The following is a 17,697-nucleotide window of genomic DNA, read 5'->3' as shown; positions in this document are numbered from 1 at the left end:
TCACCATCAATGGTGATAAGGAATGCTAATTTTACATAGTCTAACCCCATTCATGAAAAAAAAAAAAATCAGACAAATAACAGTAAAGGTACATTTGACAAAATATCTTGCTACTCCTCAAGGCTGTCACAAGGTCACCAAAAACAAAGTCTGAAACCCTGTCACAATGAAGAGCCTAAGGAGACATGGCAGCTAAATGTAATGTGGTAGAACAAAAAACGTGCATTAAGTAAAAACTAAACAAATACAGTATGGATTTGGCTTTTTAAAAAGTGGTTTAATCAAGATCAAATGTATTTCTTCCTTGGGCTTTAAAAAAAAAAAACATTTAAATTTCTATTTCTAAGCCTGCTCTATCAAAGAATGTCTTTTTTGTAATTATGAAATTCAGGCATCAGCATCAACATAACTTGCACTTTGACAACACATGTTCCTTTAGAGCAAGACATGGAATGGGCAAAATACTTCTAAATTTTGGTTAATTGACTAAGCTCTTTAGTAGCTGTTTCAATTGGCATTAAACCTCAGTAAAATGGATGTTCTTACAAAGAATTTAAAGCCACACCATCTTTATACTAAAAGAATAAAGATTTTTATTAAGCAATTGTAAGTTGCATTCAATAGCCTTCAGATACACCACACCACAACCCATCTACAATCAGTCAAACCCAACAGCAGTTCATTCTTGCACAATCCATGAGTTAGGGCAAAACTCCCTTCAACTTACAGTAAGATCCTACTCAGGTCTTGCGGGCAGGGATTGGGGAATTACATCTCATTTCTGATCACTAATGTGTGATGAAGAGCATCAGGAGAATTATATGAAAACGAATAAGAAGTGATTCTGATTTCAAAGTACATTGTTTGGAAACATTAACAAAAACATCAAAATGATATAAGTATACCTGCTTCTACTAAATTCTTGATGGGAAAGTTCTCAAGAACAAGCAATTTGTTTCCTGCTACAGAAGGGGGGGTTGTTTTTTTTTGTGTTTTTTCTTTTAAAGATCAAAGGGATTTTTTTTGTTTTTCACAGAATTTCATATTTTGCTAATATGAAGGCATAAAACAGCAACAAAGAACAATAATGCATACAGCAGTGAATACACCAGGGTAATGTTGATATTTGAAACAGCTAGATAATTTGGGGGGTTTTAGAATAAAATGCAACAGAGGTCAATAATCACAAAATTTTAAGGTTAGAGCAAGATCAGTCAATGACTAAACAGAGTTAACATCTTTTATAGGACTATTACTGATTATTAGCATTTTTGTTTTGCAAATGGGCACATACTGGTAAGAATGGAAGAAAGGACAATAACATGCATAATATTAACTACACACTTTAAAAATTATGAACCATGCAGAAGTTTAGCTCAAGTAAGTAGCACTAATGGTCTACATCCGATTCAAAACCACATAGTTCATTGATCACAGATGCATGGTATTAAGTCACGAAAAGTTTCAGAACACATTGTGTTGATTTTGAAAGGTCATTTGCATCTTCTATGATTTCAACTTTATCTCCATTTAACTTGCTTGTAAAGTATGTATGATGTACTGTATATTTAAAATCAGCAGAACGGCAATATTACTCTATAATTTTTTGTTTTGATAGTTGCACTTTTTTTCTTAACACAAAAGAACCACATCAACAGTGATGAATTTTAAGTAAGAAAGAAAAACTGTGGTTGTGCCTTATTTCTTTCATAATCATAAAATCAAAGCCTTAGACAAAGCTTTCTTGTGAACAGTAATGCAAAATCAAAGATAATGGCATACATATGGTGCCAAATGCTAAAAATGATATTTTAAGCTATATATACTTAAAGACTGCCAAAATTTGTTTTCTTTATAGTTCAAGAAACACAACTATAGGCTTTTGTCATTAACCAGTTTAAACTTTGTGTGTACTTCATTTTAAGTGTGGGAGTCAAATGCTCTTCATTTTCTTTCTCTCTTTTTGTTTTATTGTAGCATTTTGACTACAACTGGTTAAAACTAAAAATGTGTTGTTTAAATCTCTGATATCAAAGAGGGATCCGAATTTCCAAAGTCCTCATTTTTCTCTTACGGAAAGGAAAAAATGTACATAACTGTAGGCTCTCTTTCTCTCCAGATATTCCTAAATCCTTACCCTTCCAGCATCCTTCACCCTCTATAAAAAATAAGTTTACTCTTCTTTCTTTAAGACAGCTGCCTCCAGAGCATCAGCTCTACGGCAACCACTGTCTGTACTTAGTGCATTTAAGTGAGGATTTGTATTGCACGTCTTAGAGTCATTGTTCAAGGCACTTTCCGAGTGGCTGGGGGCCCTGGTGTCGCCCGCGCTCCCGTTCATCTGGGGAGCCGGCTTCTCCTCAGCCACCGCTCCGTTTTCAGCCAGGGACCCGTCTGAAGACATAGCGGAGGATTTAGATTCCCCGGATCTCGACTTCAGTTCTTTGGCCACTTCTTCTGCTGAAGCAGCATAGGGAGGCTTGCCCTATTAAAAATGAAAGACAGCAAGCAATAAGGCAGTGTTTGATAAACAGCGGGAGGGAGGAGACACCAACTGAGGCCTGGTAACTCACTGCAGATTCAAGAATAGAATGCAGTGAACGTGTGGCTGTGTCCCTCATTGTACGTACTCTCTACCCTATGCATGTTATACACTATAATATACTCTATGCACTCTATTATATACTCCATATATTCTCTATACAGTTGACCCCTGATCAACATGGATTTGAACTGCCCAAGTCCACCATTATATGGATTTTTTTTCAGTCGATACGTACTATAGCCCTAAATGAATCTGCAAATGCGGAACTGTGGACATGGAAGAAAGGCTGACTATAAAGTTCTTTGCGGATTTTTGACTGCATGTTGTCCAAGGGTCAACTTCATAGTCCATATACACTCTGTAATACATATACATTCTATATTACATACTCTGTATCTGCTCTTCATTCTATTATATACTCTCTCCACTCTGCAGTCTATATACAGAGTAGAACTGGCGGTACCTATCACCCTTGCTTCTAGAGACACCCTCTTGTACACCAGGGTTATCATGTTTCCCAGCTGGGGCCATTTTCACACAGTGTCTTCTCATTTTAGTTTTGAATCCTGCAGTTCAGAAATACTCATGTAAACTTTTCTAGAAGTCAATACTTCTGTCATTCTCTAGGAACCTTGAGGAAAGTAATTAATATAAAAATACAGGAGGGCCAAAAGGGAAGAAAAATAATACTGATGATTTCAAGTACATGCTTTCAAATCTCAAAGCCCTCACTCTCTTAAGGAAAAAGTCCACTTCCCAGACTAAACACGTACGTGGTGCAGTACGCCAGTGGTGATGAAGCAGTTCCCTCACAGATGCCTGCTACAGGAAATGCTTCGAGGGGCCTGCTTATTAGGGAGCCGCCATATAGTTATGAAGGATGCAGGAAGACTAAGAAGGAACGACAGCCTGTAGCTGTTTGGAAACAGACACTCCCTCTCTCTACAGCAAATTCTTCCCATAAGCCCAGAACACCGCAACGAGTCGCCCACCACTATAAGCACCACGAGCAGGGGGCAGCCCTGCCTCTTGTCCCACTGACACAGCCTCTCAGAACTGCCCCATCAGGATGGCAAGAACAGAGACAGGAAGGCCAGCGACTCAGGAAACAAGGTGCCAGTTATCATCTGTCCTTCTCAAGGGGCAAGAGTACTACTTTCACTTAAAAATGAGCAACAGGAAGTACCACAGTGAATTCACACATTATACCAATAAAAGATGGAACAGCATCCCCAAGGACAATGAAATACGTCAGAATGGCACGCCAGTAAATGATTAAGACTTCTTCCTCTGATTTTAAAACAGGCTATGACAGGACAGGATGAACAGGAACACATATTAACCCAGGAAAAGCCATCAAGTGAGGTGAAAACCTTAGGGAAGAATTAAAAATAAAAAATAATTCCAGAAAGGAACACTAAACTAAAAGAAACACCACTAAGTAAACATCATATAATACCTGAAGGTTAAAGAAGAAAATTTTTAAAATCAGAGACAAAGAAAGGGAAATGCAGATCAAACTCACAATGAGATCCCATTTTACACCCACGAGGACGGCTAAACTCAGTAACAGAGAGTAGCAAGTGTTGCCATGGATGTATATAGTATTGGGATCTTCATACACTGGTAACAGGAATGGAAAATGCAGTCACTTTGAAAATTTTGTGGCGCCTCAAATGCTTAAACACAGAGTTACCATATGACCAAGAAATTCACTTTTACATATATACTCAAGAGAACTGAAAATGTGTCCATACAAAAACTTGCACGTAAAGACTACAATTAACAGTGCTCTATTATATATTTAAAAGTTGCTGAGAATATCTTCAAGGATACATTCCCATCACAAGAAAACGAAATCTGTAATTATGTGCAGTGATGGATGTTAACTAGACTTACTCTGGTGATCATTTTGTAAATACAAGTATCAAATCATTATGTTGTATAAATGAAACTGATATAATATTGTGTCAATTATATCTCATTAAAACTTTGGGGGAGGACACAAAATATATGTGTTCTGTATATATGTGTTCATAGGACTGAAGCGACTTGGCAGCAGCAGCAGCAGTATTATTCATTATAGCAAAAAAGTGGAAACAATCTAAACGTCCATCAACTGATGAACAAGTAAACAAAATGTAGTATTATCTAGACAGTGGCGCATCACTCGCAATAATAAAGAATGGAATCCTGGTCTGGGGCACAGCAGGTGCATTTGTATAGAGGGCAAGTCCAGACAGAAAGCAGATCATCAGAGTCTATGAGGCTGGGGTGTGACTGCTCATGAGTAAAGTTTCTTTTGGGGTTCTTTTGGGGTGATAAATGTTCTGGAATTAGTGGTGATTGCTGTATGACCTCGAGAATACACTGAATTGTACACTTTAAACAGATGAACTGCATTAGTATATGAGTCACATCTTGAGACAAAAAGGAATCGAGAGTATGCCAAACACTGAAGACAGAGAACCAGAGATGAAAAGAAACCAAAGCAAAAGAACTGAAATGAAAAACAAGTAATTCAAGAAAATTTTCTGGGGAAAAAAAAAAATTGAAATTGTGCCTGGAAAGAAAGTATTGCATATTGAGTGCAATGACCCAAGAATGACCAGCACTAAACTTCAGCGAAAAAAAATGAAAACTGGGGTTGTGGCGGGGGTGGGGTGGGGGAGAAAACAATTTAGGCATTTAGGTCTAAACAGCAAATGACTTCAAAGGGAAAGACAATTCAATTATTATTAGTCTTTATTAGTCATAAAGCAAAGCTTTATGACAGAAGAAAATCATATAACATGTGTAAAGTCTCTTCAGAAGATGTGAACCAATATTTCTGATTACTGGGAAAATAAACTACTTTCAAATTACTGTTATCCTAAGTCCTCCCTAGGAACTCACTAAAGAAAAGAGCCTCAGAGGGACAAAATGGACCAGCAGCCTCAAGGCTTATGGGGCACAGGACATAGTTATCTACAGACCCTGGACAAATGTAGCTGAAAGGATAATGTACCCTGGACAATGCAGACAGTAGTAGCATAGCTTCTTTTTAAAATGTGAGAATGGTGGGGGAAAAGGGGAAAGCATATACCAACACTTTAATTGTCTCCTGTGATTGTGCTAGTGATAGAAGTATTAGCTATTCCTCAAGGTAAGAGAAACCCAAGTAAGACGGTAGGCACTGAGAGGGGATCAGAGGGCAGACTGACTGAAACCACAATCACAGACAACTAGCCAATCTGATCACATGGACCACAGCCTTGTCGAACTCAGTGAAACTAATCCATGCCCGTGGGGCCACCCAAAATGGATGGGTCATGGTGGAGAGGTCTGACAGAATGTGGTCCACTGGAGAGGGGAATGGCAAACCACTTCAGTATTCTTGCCTTGAGAACCCCATGAACAGTATGAAAGGCAAAAAGATAGAATACTGAAAGATGAACTCTCCAGGTCGGTAGGCGCCCAATATGCTACTGGAGATCAGTGGAGAAGTAACTCCAGAAAGAATCAAGGGATGGAGCCAAAGAATTGTGGGCAGGAGGAGAAGGGGATGACGGAGGATGAGTTGGTTGGATGGCATCACCGACTCGATGGACATGGGTTTGGGTGGACTCCAGGAGTTGGTGATGGACAGAGAGGCCTGGCGTGCTGCGGTTCATGATGTAGCAAAGAGTCTGACACGACTGAGCGACTGAACTGAACTGAACAGACCGTGTATGCAATGTGGGATGAAATAAATGAGGAGCTACGGGATGTTCTAATATAATCATTCTCTGGGTTCTTAGGAACCAAGATTCTCAGGAGGGAAGAAAGGACACACTGACATAAATAGTAAACGTTAAGTCAAATTCCTGAAATTCTGAATTTGCATTAGAAGAGTCAATTTAATTGGGGTGGGCAGGAACAGCAGATTATATGTATATATGTTTGCATGTGCATTATACATGAGTGTGCATGGGTACACCTCTTCCCTCTAGATCTGTTCATAGGAAAAGCCCAGAAATGGTGACTTGGTCTAGAAGAAAGAACATACAGATTTAACAGAGATGAGACTAAATACAAGCCTTATAGTCTTCAGTTTAAACTGAAAACATCAGTATGAATTCAAGAGAATCCTACCTTTAAAAAATATAATAAAAAGCATATCGTTTGTGTGTGTGTTTATATATATAAAGAAATAGGACTGTGTGTGTCTATGTACACAGAACACTAGGAACTGTGACTGACACTATGGCCACTTATGTCCATCAGGGAGTGCTCTTACTGTGGTCTTGAAATGCTGTTTCTCACTAAAGAAACCAAGAAACAAAGAGAAATGACTGTCACTGGTTTGCTGGGCTGGGTGATACACCAGACAGGAAGTTACTGAAGACTAGAGGTCACAGCAAAGGGTCCCAGTGGCCAAGGACAGGTGAGTTGAGCTACAGAACCATGTGTTCATCTATAGCTTTCCTGAAGGGCTGTAACACTGAGGCACCAAATGGAAAGCGAAGGGAAGCATCTCTTTATAAAAATATCCCAATAAAGAAAAACAAATGATGGAATGAGAGTCTCTTCATTTTTCAATCTGCAGTACATAAATGGATCAACAGGTTCTAACACATAAAAAATGATAAGCAGACAGGAAAGCATGCGACTCCACTGCAGTCTTGCCACAGGGACAAACCGAAGGACAATGAAGCATCCAGATCCAGCTACGAGTGGGCAAGAAAGGTCAGAGTCACACAAGGAACAGCACCGTGAGTGTGCACTCAGCAAAAGCCAGGATTCTGAAGGTGACATAGCCTGAGTTGTGCTTCAGTTGATAAATGAAGGAAAAAGGGAGGGAGGGAAACCTGGGGATTCAGAGAGACTTAGAAGACATAGCAAACTAAAGAAAACGAATACAATTCATCAAGCGTCTAGGAAGGCACATACGAGTGGTAAAAAACCAGAAAGTGACAAGGGAGAAATAAGTGTAAAACTCCAAGGTCGTGGTTATGTTGTGCAGAGGGAGGCAGGAGGTTAGTGTTGTGACTGGGCCTGTGAGGCTCTTGGAAAGAGCTGGGAAAATGCTACTCATCACATGGGTGATGGCTCCATGGCTATTTGCCTTATATCTCATTTAACTACATTTTGATATAGTTTTTTTTTGATATCTAGGTGTGTGTGGTTTTTTTGGTATCTAGGTTTTATAATGAAAATGAAAGTGCTTAAGCATTATAGGGATACATATTTCCCACTACTAGCTCAGGAAAGGCCCTTGTACCCACCAAGGATGACTGTAATGAAAAACCAGAGGCATTTTATAGGACAAGCTCCAGGCTGGAGAAGTAAGAAAGAAGTTCTCCTCCTTCTCATCTACCCGCTAAGAGACTGAGAGTACCTCTGGCTCAAAAGAGCATTTTGATGAAGGCTGAGGATGGTCAGGGCGGGACAACAGGGGAGCCGGAATGAGCTGAGGACCTCCCCCTTGCTGGATGCTGCACGGCAAACAGGGGCTGCCTGGATCTGTTTTCAGGCAAGAGACTGTTTCTGTACTTGACTTATTTGATGTATTTCATCAAAATACAGAAGCTATCAAGATGCTAAGATCACCTGGCAAAGGCAGAAGTTTTATTTTCTCTTGGCCAACTATTTCCAAATAAGGATTATTAATTAATAAATGAGTCACACAAGTGTACTCCTCTTAATGTTTACAAGGATGCTATGAGAAAAAAATTGTGTACTTTAATTAAAGCCATAATTCAATAAATGAGACAACGTAATACAGTGTTAAGGTTGACTGGTCTTTTTAAAACATCATTCTCAAGGGGAAATGCATCAGAATCCAGGTCCTAAAATGGAGTATCCAAAGCGGAAGAAAGTTCTAGCTCTTTCATGAAGACAGACAGTCTGTGACTTTATTTTCGCATGAGCTGATCCTTTCATGGAAGAACTAGTCAAGATGGTGCAGGAGGAAAAAAAAAATGCACTGTTCTAGCACTTACAAAGTCACAACTTCTTTTTAAATCCTAAATGTGATTCACCTAAATGATGGTTTATAATATAGATAGCATTAACAGCTTCTGGATTATTCTCAGCTAAATTCCCAGGTACAGCACGCGAACACGAGCTCACACGCTTTACCCCACACGATGCTAAAACGGTCTGGGTTTGCGGGAAGGTGGGTTTGAGGGAAGGTACATTTGAAAACCACCAGGTGCCACTATTGGGTCAGAAGCCTTCCAGCGCCCCCCTCTCTGGTCAGGGGCCCTGAAACATTGGCCGGGCAGAGCAGGCGCCCAGAAGTGAGCTGGCACTAGCACTGCGTGGTGCTATTACCTGAATCGCACCCTGGTTTTTATAGCCTCTGCCATAGTACCTTCCACCTCTTCCAAATGTTCGGATCACTGGAGTGGAAATAACGCCTCTTGGACGCCTAAACACATAATAGAGAACAAAAGCAAACAGACTTGTATCTCTTAAAGATAACATTTAAAATAATATCAAATGGATTTAAAGGTGTCTAGTCTATGCTATAGGAAGCACAGACTTTAATTTCTGGATAATTCTTTAACAATGGTTTACATAATTACATACTGTTGTATATAATGGAATCCTACATAACCAATAAAAATATATTTAATGATATAAAGATGTTACCAGTAAGCTTATAATTAAAGTAACAGGTAAGAGGTTGGTTTTATTTACACAAATACATTTTCATGGTTCAGAACTCACCCTCTTGCTGGTCCTCCAACAGAAACTACCTGCAGGGGGAAAGGCCCACGGCCGCCTCGGCCCCGTCTGCTCCCAGCCCAGTGGCCAACCACGGTGCCAGCTATTTCTAGCTTCCCTCCCTGAGAAGGTATAGGTTGGATTCCTGCACAAAAGTAGATGAAAAAAATCTTGACAATCACAGAAATAGCAAAGAGAAACAAGCAAGCAATTTCTTTTCAAATGTGGTTTCTACTTCATATGAAGCCCTTTCTCTTCCTTTCTAAAGACTTCTTGTTTATTATGTGAACTATCTTTGCACACAGTTTGATTTTAATGATTTTAAGTTGTCATTAAAAATATATCTGAAAGTAAGACAACTGTGTTGGCTACTGGAAGAAATCACAACTGAAATTAAGTTATGGCTGAAAAATGAGTACAGCTATTAGGAAGAAACAGATCCAATAAAGTACTGGGTATACATGGCACACCTTCCACATTATCAAGATAGAAATCTGCAAATTCAAACGTTTTTCTCTTTGGGTAATTACTTAGACTTTACTACCTTAACAAAACATTACAGAAATTAATCAGTAAAGCTAGCCTGTTAAGTCTCATTGTGTTATTAAATGATAATTTCCCTAGGCAGGGTTACAAATATTCCTTGTATTCACTAACTTCTATTAATTACTGGTAGCCTGAATATTCCAAAGTTTTCTAACTTACCTAAGAAAATGCTTAGACAATTAATTGATACCAAAATTTCTGATAAAAACAAAACAAAACAGAACCTCAAGCATCTTCTTTTTTGGGAGATGGAAAGGATTATAATAAATTCTCCATCATCCGGATGTTAGCCATGATCATTAACAGCTAGGTAGCGCTGTCCAACAAAACCTACAAATAAGTCTTACATTTTCTAGTAGCTACATTAAAAAAGTAAGAACACATGAAGTAAATATTAATAACGTATTTTATTTAACCCAATATACCCAAAATAACATGTAATCAATATAAAAAACTACTAATGAGACATTATGCATTCTTTCTATGTTAAGTCTGTAAAATTAGGTGCGCGCTTAGGACACAGCTCAGTTTGGATGAGCCACAGTTCAAGTGCTTGAAGGCCACATGTGGCCAGCGGCTACCATACTGGACAGTGGAGATCTGAATTCCAGACACAATTTGGTAAAAGTTAGGAAGCACGTTCCTACTGTCATTTCAGACTAAACCACTGATAGAGCAATGTTCACAGTCAGGACTCCTCCCCACCCCCCCAACAGTATTTTATCACAACTGCAGGCCAGCATGAGTTTCCAGGCAAGGGTTGCAAAAAGCTGAAGCTGATTGTAAAGCAGAGAACACACATTACTGTGCATTGTGTGATGCGCAGTAACAGGAGGAAAGCACCCTGGAAAGCCAGGAGAACTAAGGGGAGGCAGGAGCAGGCATGCAAGTCCAGCAGAAGAAAAGTGGCTTCCACAGCTACAGAGAGAGGGCAGCGTTCACCCAGAAGAGTATTACTATTACAAAAGATGTCTCTAGTAGCTTCTCTAAGAACCCAAGTAACTCAACTGGAAAAATATTTCTGATCAAGAAAGGCTTGCCTATCCTAAAAGTTCTTCAAAACTGTATTTGAGTAATCCTGTAACACTGACTTGACAGTCAGGTTTAGATTTGCAGTCCCAAAATGTGGCATTTATGACAAAGTTACAAGTCATGGGCTTCAAAGTACAGCAAAATCACAAGATAATATTTCAAAACTCAGTGTTCACACTTTTTCTCACCCTCACAAGCCTAATATGAATGAGAAGAGAAGCAATGGAAATTTAAACCAGACTATTTTATTAGACTTTTCTTCACTAATATTTCTCTGAAAAAAACTATGAAAAACTCTTTTATGCCAAGAACTGTACAATGCCCTTAGATTCTTCTATACAAGCATGATCCTCTTTACCTAGAGAGGGCTGTTAGAGAACATGAAGGCAAAAAAACGTCCCTGGGAATGAATGGGCAACCTGTCTATCACAGGAGGCAATGATTAGGAGGCAGGTGCACAGAAGGGCTGTGTGTGGACACACTGGTCCCGCTGGAAGACAGAGGTGGGTCAGAGCAAAGCTGCCGCAGAGACCCGGGGGCAGGCAGAGGCTGGCAGATGAGCAGCAGCAAATACCAGAGTGGGGGCCTATCAGAAAGGACTTGGTGCTGGAGTCAGGACAGACAAGGAGGAAGAAGAGCCAGAAGGAGCGGGAAGCTGCTGGTGGAAAAAAGCTCTAGGAGGAGTTGTGGCATAATTACCGCCCTGTGACTTGCTAGTCCTGCTGCTGTCACTGCCTGAGAAGGCTCCACAGTGTCCTGTTGCTGTCGCCACTCGGAAGGCACGGTAAGCGCCTGTCGCTACAGTTTCCCCATAGGGGCTTCCAAAGCCACAGACTCCTGTGGGACCCGGGTGGAGAGAGACGGGAGAAGCCATGAGGAACTGGGTTCAGGGAAAGCCACCAGTGGGCTTTCAGGCAGAGAGACCCCCGTGCCCTTCAGTTGTTCTTACACCATTAGCTGCCAGGGAAGAGCCTCCTGACTCTTCTGTTCACAAGCAACACAGGAAAGTCATCTTGCCTGCTCTTTGAGGAGCCTCTGGAGACCAAACACTATTGCTATGGGCTCTGCCACAGGCTTGGGAGGCACCCTTAGTGGAGGACAGCTCCGCTGACCCCACAACATGAGAAAATCTTAAACCACAAATGTCAGCAGAGTTTTTTGGCTGACTTTGTAGTTAAATTGGCTACACTGACCAATTTAAAAATCATATCTCTGCAATAGCTTCTGCTCCCACTCCCTTTCCCATACGTAATCTCTTCCAGGATCAAGTTTATTCCTTTCTAATGTGAAGAGCTGTTGCTGCAAACTTCATAACTAAGGCTGAGAATTATTTACAAGGTCTCAACACAGCAGGATACAGCTCACTGAGAAGGCCTGCATGTTATGTATGTGTGTCTGTCTCCCCACACTAGCAAGTCCGTACCTACAGTGGTGGACACACTCACCTGCAAAGCCCCGCCCTCGGCCCTGGGCCGGGGGGACGGGCCCGAAGTGCCGTGGGTACACAGAGGTGGGGTAGAAAGGCAGCGCCGCTGGCGGTGGGAAGGGGAGTGGGTGGCTCTGCCGGGAGAAGTTCAGCCCTTCCAGGATGCTTTGTCGCATCTTTTCTACCTTGGCAGCTTGCTCGGCCTGGAAGTCAAGGACTGGCATGTGAAAACTTCATTCACAAATTCAATTCAATTGAATTGGAATGAACAGGAAGAAATAAGACATGCTGACCACTATGCTACGCCTACATGTGTGTTAACCACTTAGTCATGTCCTACTCTTTGTGACCTCATGGACTGTAGCCCGCCAGGCTCCTCTGTCTGTGCTTATTTACCCATAAATAACACAGCCACAATCTGCTCAGTGAATGCAATGTTACTGTTGTTGTTGTAGTATAGTCGGTAAGTCCTGTCTGACTCTGTGACCCCATGGACTATGGCCCACCAGGCTCCTCTGTGCGTGGGATTTTCCAGGCAAGAGTAACTGGAGTGGCTTGCCATTTCCTTCTCCAGAGGATCTTCCTGACCCAGAGATCAAACCTGTATCTCCTACATCTCCTGCATTGTCAGGCAGATTCTTTACCACTGAGCTACCAGGGAAGGCCACAGAATGCAAACATGACCACAAAAGCCAAAAAAAAAAAAAAAAAGCCAAAAAAAAAAAAAAAGATACTTTATCTCATAATCTTATAAAACAAGAATTTAAATTTCTACCTTCTCAACATATTTTTAGATGAGAACCACTTAGTATAAAATGTATTAACTGAAAACAAATTTGGTTCTCAAAATCAATGACCAAGTCCAGACAAGTCATGCTTGCAGCCTTCCTTCCGCTCATGCACCAGGGAGTAGACGATGCCGAGTTCACATCTTTAAATTTTACTTTCCTAACCAATTCAATTTTAGGTCAAACATTCACTTTACAGAAAAGGAACTGAGGCAAAGAGTAGTAGATGCTTCTTAAGAGATGCCTGGAGCTCTCTAATAGAGAAAGGACAATAGACCAATTGACCTGTCCATGGGGCTACCAGTGAGGTAGCCTGCACAAATGTGAGCAATACAACTTGTGTGTGTCAAATTATACTGCAAAAAAACACTGAGTGTCTTTTGTTGATAAATACATAAATATGTATGTGCTAAGTCGCTATACCAGCAACAAATCTTTAATCAAAGAACCTGAAAATCTGCTTACTCTGTAAATTTGTCTTTAAACTGAGCTGAACTTAAGCAGCATGTGGAAGAATACATGTTTTGTAGTCTAAGGTTAAAAAGCAAAAAGCTTGCAGCATATGTGAACTTCTTTTATATACAAAGGGACAAGATAACCTGATGACCTACTTCACTTTATTTTTAAATTAGAACTGTAACAAGTACAGTCAATCCTGACTATTCATGAGTTCCACATCTGTAAACTCAGCCACTTGCTAAAATTTATTTATAAACTCAAAATCAATACTCCTAGCATTTTCACAGTCATCTGAAGACATTCACTGAGTGGAATAAAGCTTGAGTTGCCACCTAAGGTTAAAGAAAGCACAGCACTTCCTTCATGCTTCAGTTTTTATACTGTAAACATGTGTCCAGTCACCATCTCCTTAGTGCCACAATTTTGTGTTTTTGTGAATGATTTTGCTGTTAGAATAGCACAGTGCTGAGTATTGGCTAGTGTTCCCAAGTGCCAGGCTGTGATGTGCCGTACAGACAAAATGCGTGTGTTAGTTAAATGAGCTTTGTTGAAGCTGAGTTATAACGTTGCCAGTCATAAGTTCAATGTGAGTGAGTTAACGATGTATATGCATTAAGAAATATTTAAACAGAAATATACATAAGACAAGGTTATTGTCTTATTGACTGACTGATGAAGACGATGCAACAGAAGGCTTGCAGGACCCTAACCCTGTATTTTCCCTAAGTGCAAAAATTCAGTATTTGCTAATTCAGTGTTCAAGGTGAATTCATACAGTACAATTACTGTGAATAATGAGAACCAAGTGTATGTTCTGGGCTCAGCTCATATGGGCACTGAATTGACATTTAGTTACACACTGGGCTGGCTCAATCTAAATTAAATTCTTGTTGCATGGGCTCATTACAAATTCAGTAGGAAAGACAACAGATTAGCTAGTGAACATTACTTCGTTCTGGTTAGAAGGGGCCACCCCCTCCTCCCTGCCCCACCCAGCCTGCTTTCCTGCAACTGACCTGACCATCACAGAGGTCGATGAGTGGGGTCTTTTCCCGGCTTGCTTTGAGGAGTTTGGACTGGAAGAGCTTCCCATCAAAATACATCCAAGGACAGCAGTGTTCCCAGGGTACTGGCTGGCCACATGCGTCGTTTGCAAACAGGGCCATGTCCACGCCACTCATGAAGAGAGCTGACAGCTGAATGCCTCGGGGGTCGAGGTTCTCAATCTTTAAATGGAAAAGAATTATTTCTATGGAGTAAGAGTACTACAGCATCCAACTCTTGCAATGTCTGACTATAACTCTCCATGGGTCATAAGGACACCCCTCAACCAAATGCCCCCTAAGTAGCTCTATCACTATCTTACAGTGACTTAACACTGACCTGTCTGAACAGAAAGACTTTTTATGTTATTTAACAAATTTAAGTTTAAGAGGCTGTTTTATAAACATACTGAAATATTTCAATTTGAAATTTGTAAAGAGTTATACAAGTGTAAATCAATACTGTGTTTAAGGTGGACACATGACAAAGTAACAAATCATTAATGGTCTCCTTAGCAGTTAAGAAGCCCACAATTCATTTATGAAATAAAATTTTATACTGCAGATTCTAAACACTGGTAATATATTAACAGAAATGTGGTAAAAAGGAATATTCTATTAAGATTCTGCATTTTTAAAGTAGTTATCTTAAAAAAATTATTTGGAAAGAAATTACTTGGTATAATTTCATTCTAAAGCTTATATTTTATGTCTATTTTATATGTTAATGTTTTAGATAGCAACTTATTAATGAGACTGTCAAAATGTTTTAGGAGAAATGGATAGCTTATAAATGAAAGAACACAACAGCAAAAACACTGTATCTGAACCATGCAGACTATCAGAGTCTAGAGACTTGCATTTCTGGGTTCTTTTCCCTCAAGTCATTGGTGCTGTGAGCCTTCCTTTGTACACATAGCCCTTTCTTCTAGCATCTAATGCACAGGACAAGAAACACTGACAAATACAGTCAACTCTTGATTATCTGTGAAGGACCTAGTTTGTGGATTATCCAGGACTGAGTTTTAACTGTCCTGATGTCTGTCTTCCCACCATGCATGTTTATTTTCTAAGGTTATGGTATCTTGCGAATGCAGTCTTTATGCGTACCAAACTAAGCAATGCCTAACTGTGGCAGGTAAACAAGCTTTTCATTAAAGAGAAAAAAGATGACTCCGGTGCCAAACACTAATGAACTTATGATTATCTGATGTGTCGTGCTGTCGTTGTCAACATTCCCCATTATCAGCTAACACCATATTTTTCAACTTAAAAAAAAACCAAAACAACACAAAAAACAAAACTTGAAGTCAATGCAGTGAAGAACTTCCTGAACCTGAAGAAGTCTGTCCCTCCCAGCCCACGCCTGCTGGCTTCTGCTTGTCCAATGTAGTGCTGGAAAGAGTAACTAATAAGCATATTCAGTTGAGGGCATGTGGGTTCGGGATGATAGATGAATTTTTACATTTATGAGCAGAAAGCGGGGCGGGCACAAAATGGAAATAAAAAAAGTCACCTAACTTACTTAGATCCCTACTGATCCTGCCTCTCTCTGCACTGCAGAAAGGAAGTGGAAATCCCTTTCTTCTGAGTCTCGAGGCAGAGAAAGAGTTTCTCCTTCCTAAACACTGACGCTGTGGGAAAGTGTCACAGCAGCGATGCCAGCCTGAGCTTGGGGGCTACCCGTGCAGCACCCATCTCCTGGCCTCTCTGCAGGGATGATGGCAACCAGGCCTCTAGCCACTCTCTTGCTGCCAGTCCACAGTCTTCTAGGCCGGGAAGGGAGGGCCTGGTCAAGGCGGAGGGGAAGGCAACGGTGATGCTGATGCTGCGCTGAAGAAAACAAAGTGGCAGCAGCGTCCTTTGGGGAAATTCGATGCTACCGTCATTTCTTAGTGACTGGTGGCGCGGGCCATATCCACCCTCAGGCCTCACTTAACTAACAGGGCTCAAACCCACTTTGGCAGATGCCCATCTGAGTGCTGAGGCTAAGAAATAAGAGCCAGAACACAGAGGCACCTCAGTTAAAACAAGTAACTTCCCAGTGAGCTGATGGGAGGAATGGCTAAGTCTACCTTATCCACACACATATATATTTATTTTAAATGACTTTATCATTACTTAATGAACTATGTTTTTATGGGTTTAAGAAATGATTTTCAAGTCAATTAGTTTTAGAAATAGCAACTATTAATTTAATAAAGGAAAGTTCTTAGAAACTGTCTAAATAAAGTGAATAAAATCTCAATTACTGTATGATTTCACTTGATTCAAAAAAATTTTAGTTATTTTACATGGTACTTTATACTTCATTCCCTAAATGTTAATTGTACATATAACACTATCTAATATTTATGGGGCACTTACTAAATATGTATCTGATACCGCACTAAGTATTTTTTCATATATTATTTCATTAACATCTCAACAACTGTATGTGTGATACTGCTGTTAGAACTCCATTTCATGGATGGAGAAACTGAGTCACAGAGAGCTCAAGGTCACAAAATTGATAACTGGTAGCACCAGAATCTGAACTCTTGATCATAGAAATGGCTGTAATATTCACATTTTAACCTCATTCTCTTATACCACAGAAGATAAAATATTCACCATTATTCAAAGTTCCTTAACTAGAAAAATAGTGACAAGATTTTGTAATCTTATAGGAAACACAAATATGGAATGTATCTCCAGCCAATTAGTTGAAGAACCAAATTCCAGTGAGGTTTACTTTGTCCAACTTCTAATTACTGGGCAACAGACTCTTACTTTGATTTGGCATATTTACCTATATGCACAACAATTCTTACAGGTATCACAGACATGCTGCACGTCCCTAATACTGTCTTTAAAGCTCTTCATTTTCCATCTTTTAATGCTGCACTTGGCATGTGAAACTGTTAAAAGAATTTAAGGCAATTATAGGGATGTCAAGAGCAAGGGAGAAAGAAACTGGATAAATATTAAAACTGTACAAAGATCTTTCTCTTCATCCTTTACCCACCCTCCTTCAAATACAGCATCAGTGCTGACTTTACCTTAGTCTTTATGTTTGTGCTGGTAACCTAGGAGAGGTGCCAAAAAATAAAAAATAACAGGGAAAAAGTGAGGGCTGTTAATCACTGAGCCACGCAGAACACTCATCAATTGTTCAGGGTTGTG

At 40.1% G+C, this 17,697-nt stretch overlaps 1 protein-coding gene across 1 annotated transcript in view; it reads right to left on the bottom strand.

Moving 5' to 3' along the window:
* Positions 1 to 569: 569 nt before the first annotated feature.
* LOC113897554 (constitutive coactivator of PPAR-gamma-like protein 1) overlaps positions 570 to 17,697 on the bottom strand; it is a 115,773-nt gene continuing 98,645 nt past the window's right edge. Inside the window, exons 13-18 of the mRNA XM_027550337.1 lie at positions 14,506 to 14,715; positions 12,262 to 12,445; positions 11,516 to 11,653; positions 9,242 to 9,383; positions 8,843 to 8,939; positions 570 to 2,485 (exon numbers count right to left, since the gene is read on the bottom strand). Coding sequence (XP_027406138.1) covers positions 2,174 to 2,485; positions 8,843 to 8,939; positions 9,242 to 9,383; positions 11,516 to 11,653; positions 12,262 to 12,445; positions 14,506 to 14,715 — 1,083 coding nt within the window. The 3' untranslated portion in view covers positions 570 to 2,173. The remainder of the gene's footprint in view (positions 2,486 to 8,842; positions 8,940 to 9,241; positions 9,384 to 11,515; positions 11,654 to 12,261; positions 12,446 to 14,505; positions 14,716 to 17,697) is intronic.

Source organism: Bos indicus x Bos taurus, chromosome 8 (assembly GCF_003369695.1).
Source record: "Bos indicus x Bos taurus breed Angus x Brahman F1 hybrid chromosome 8, Bos_hybrid_MaternalHap_v2.0, whole genome shotgun sequence".
NCBI classification, from domain to species: domain Eukaryota; kingdom Metazoa; phylum Chordata; class Mammalia; order Artiodactyla; family Bovidae; genus Bos; species Bos indicus x Bos taurus.
The sequence above is the reverse complement of the archived record's forward strand: the minus strand, read 5'-3'. Positions and strand labels throughout refer to the sequence as shown.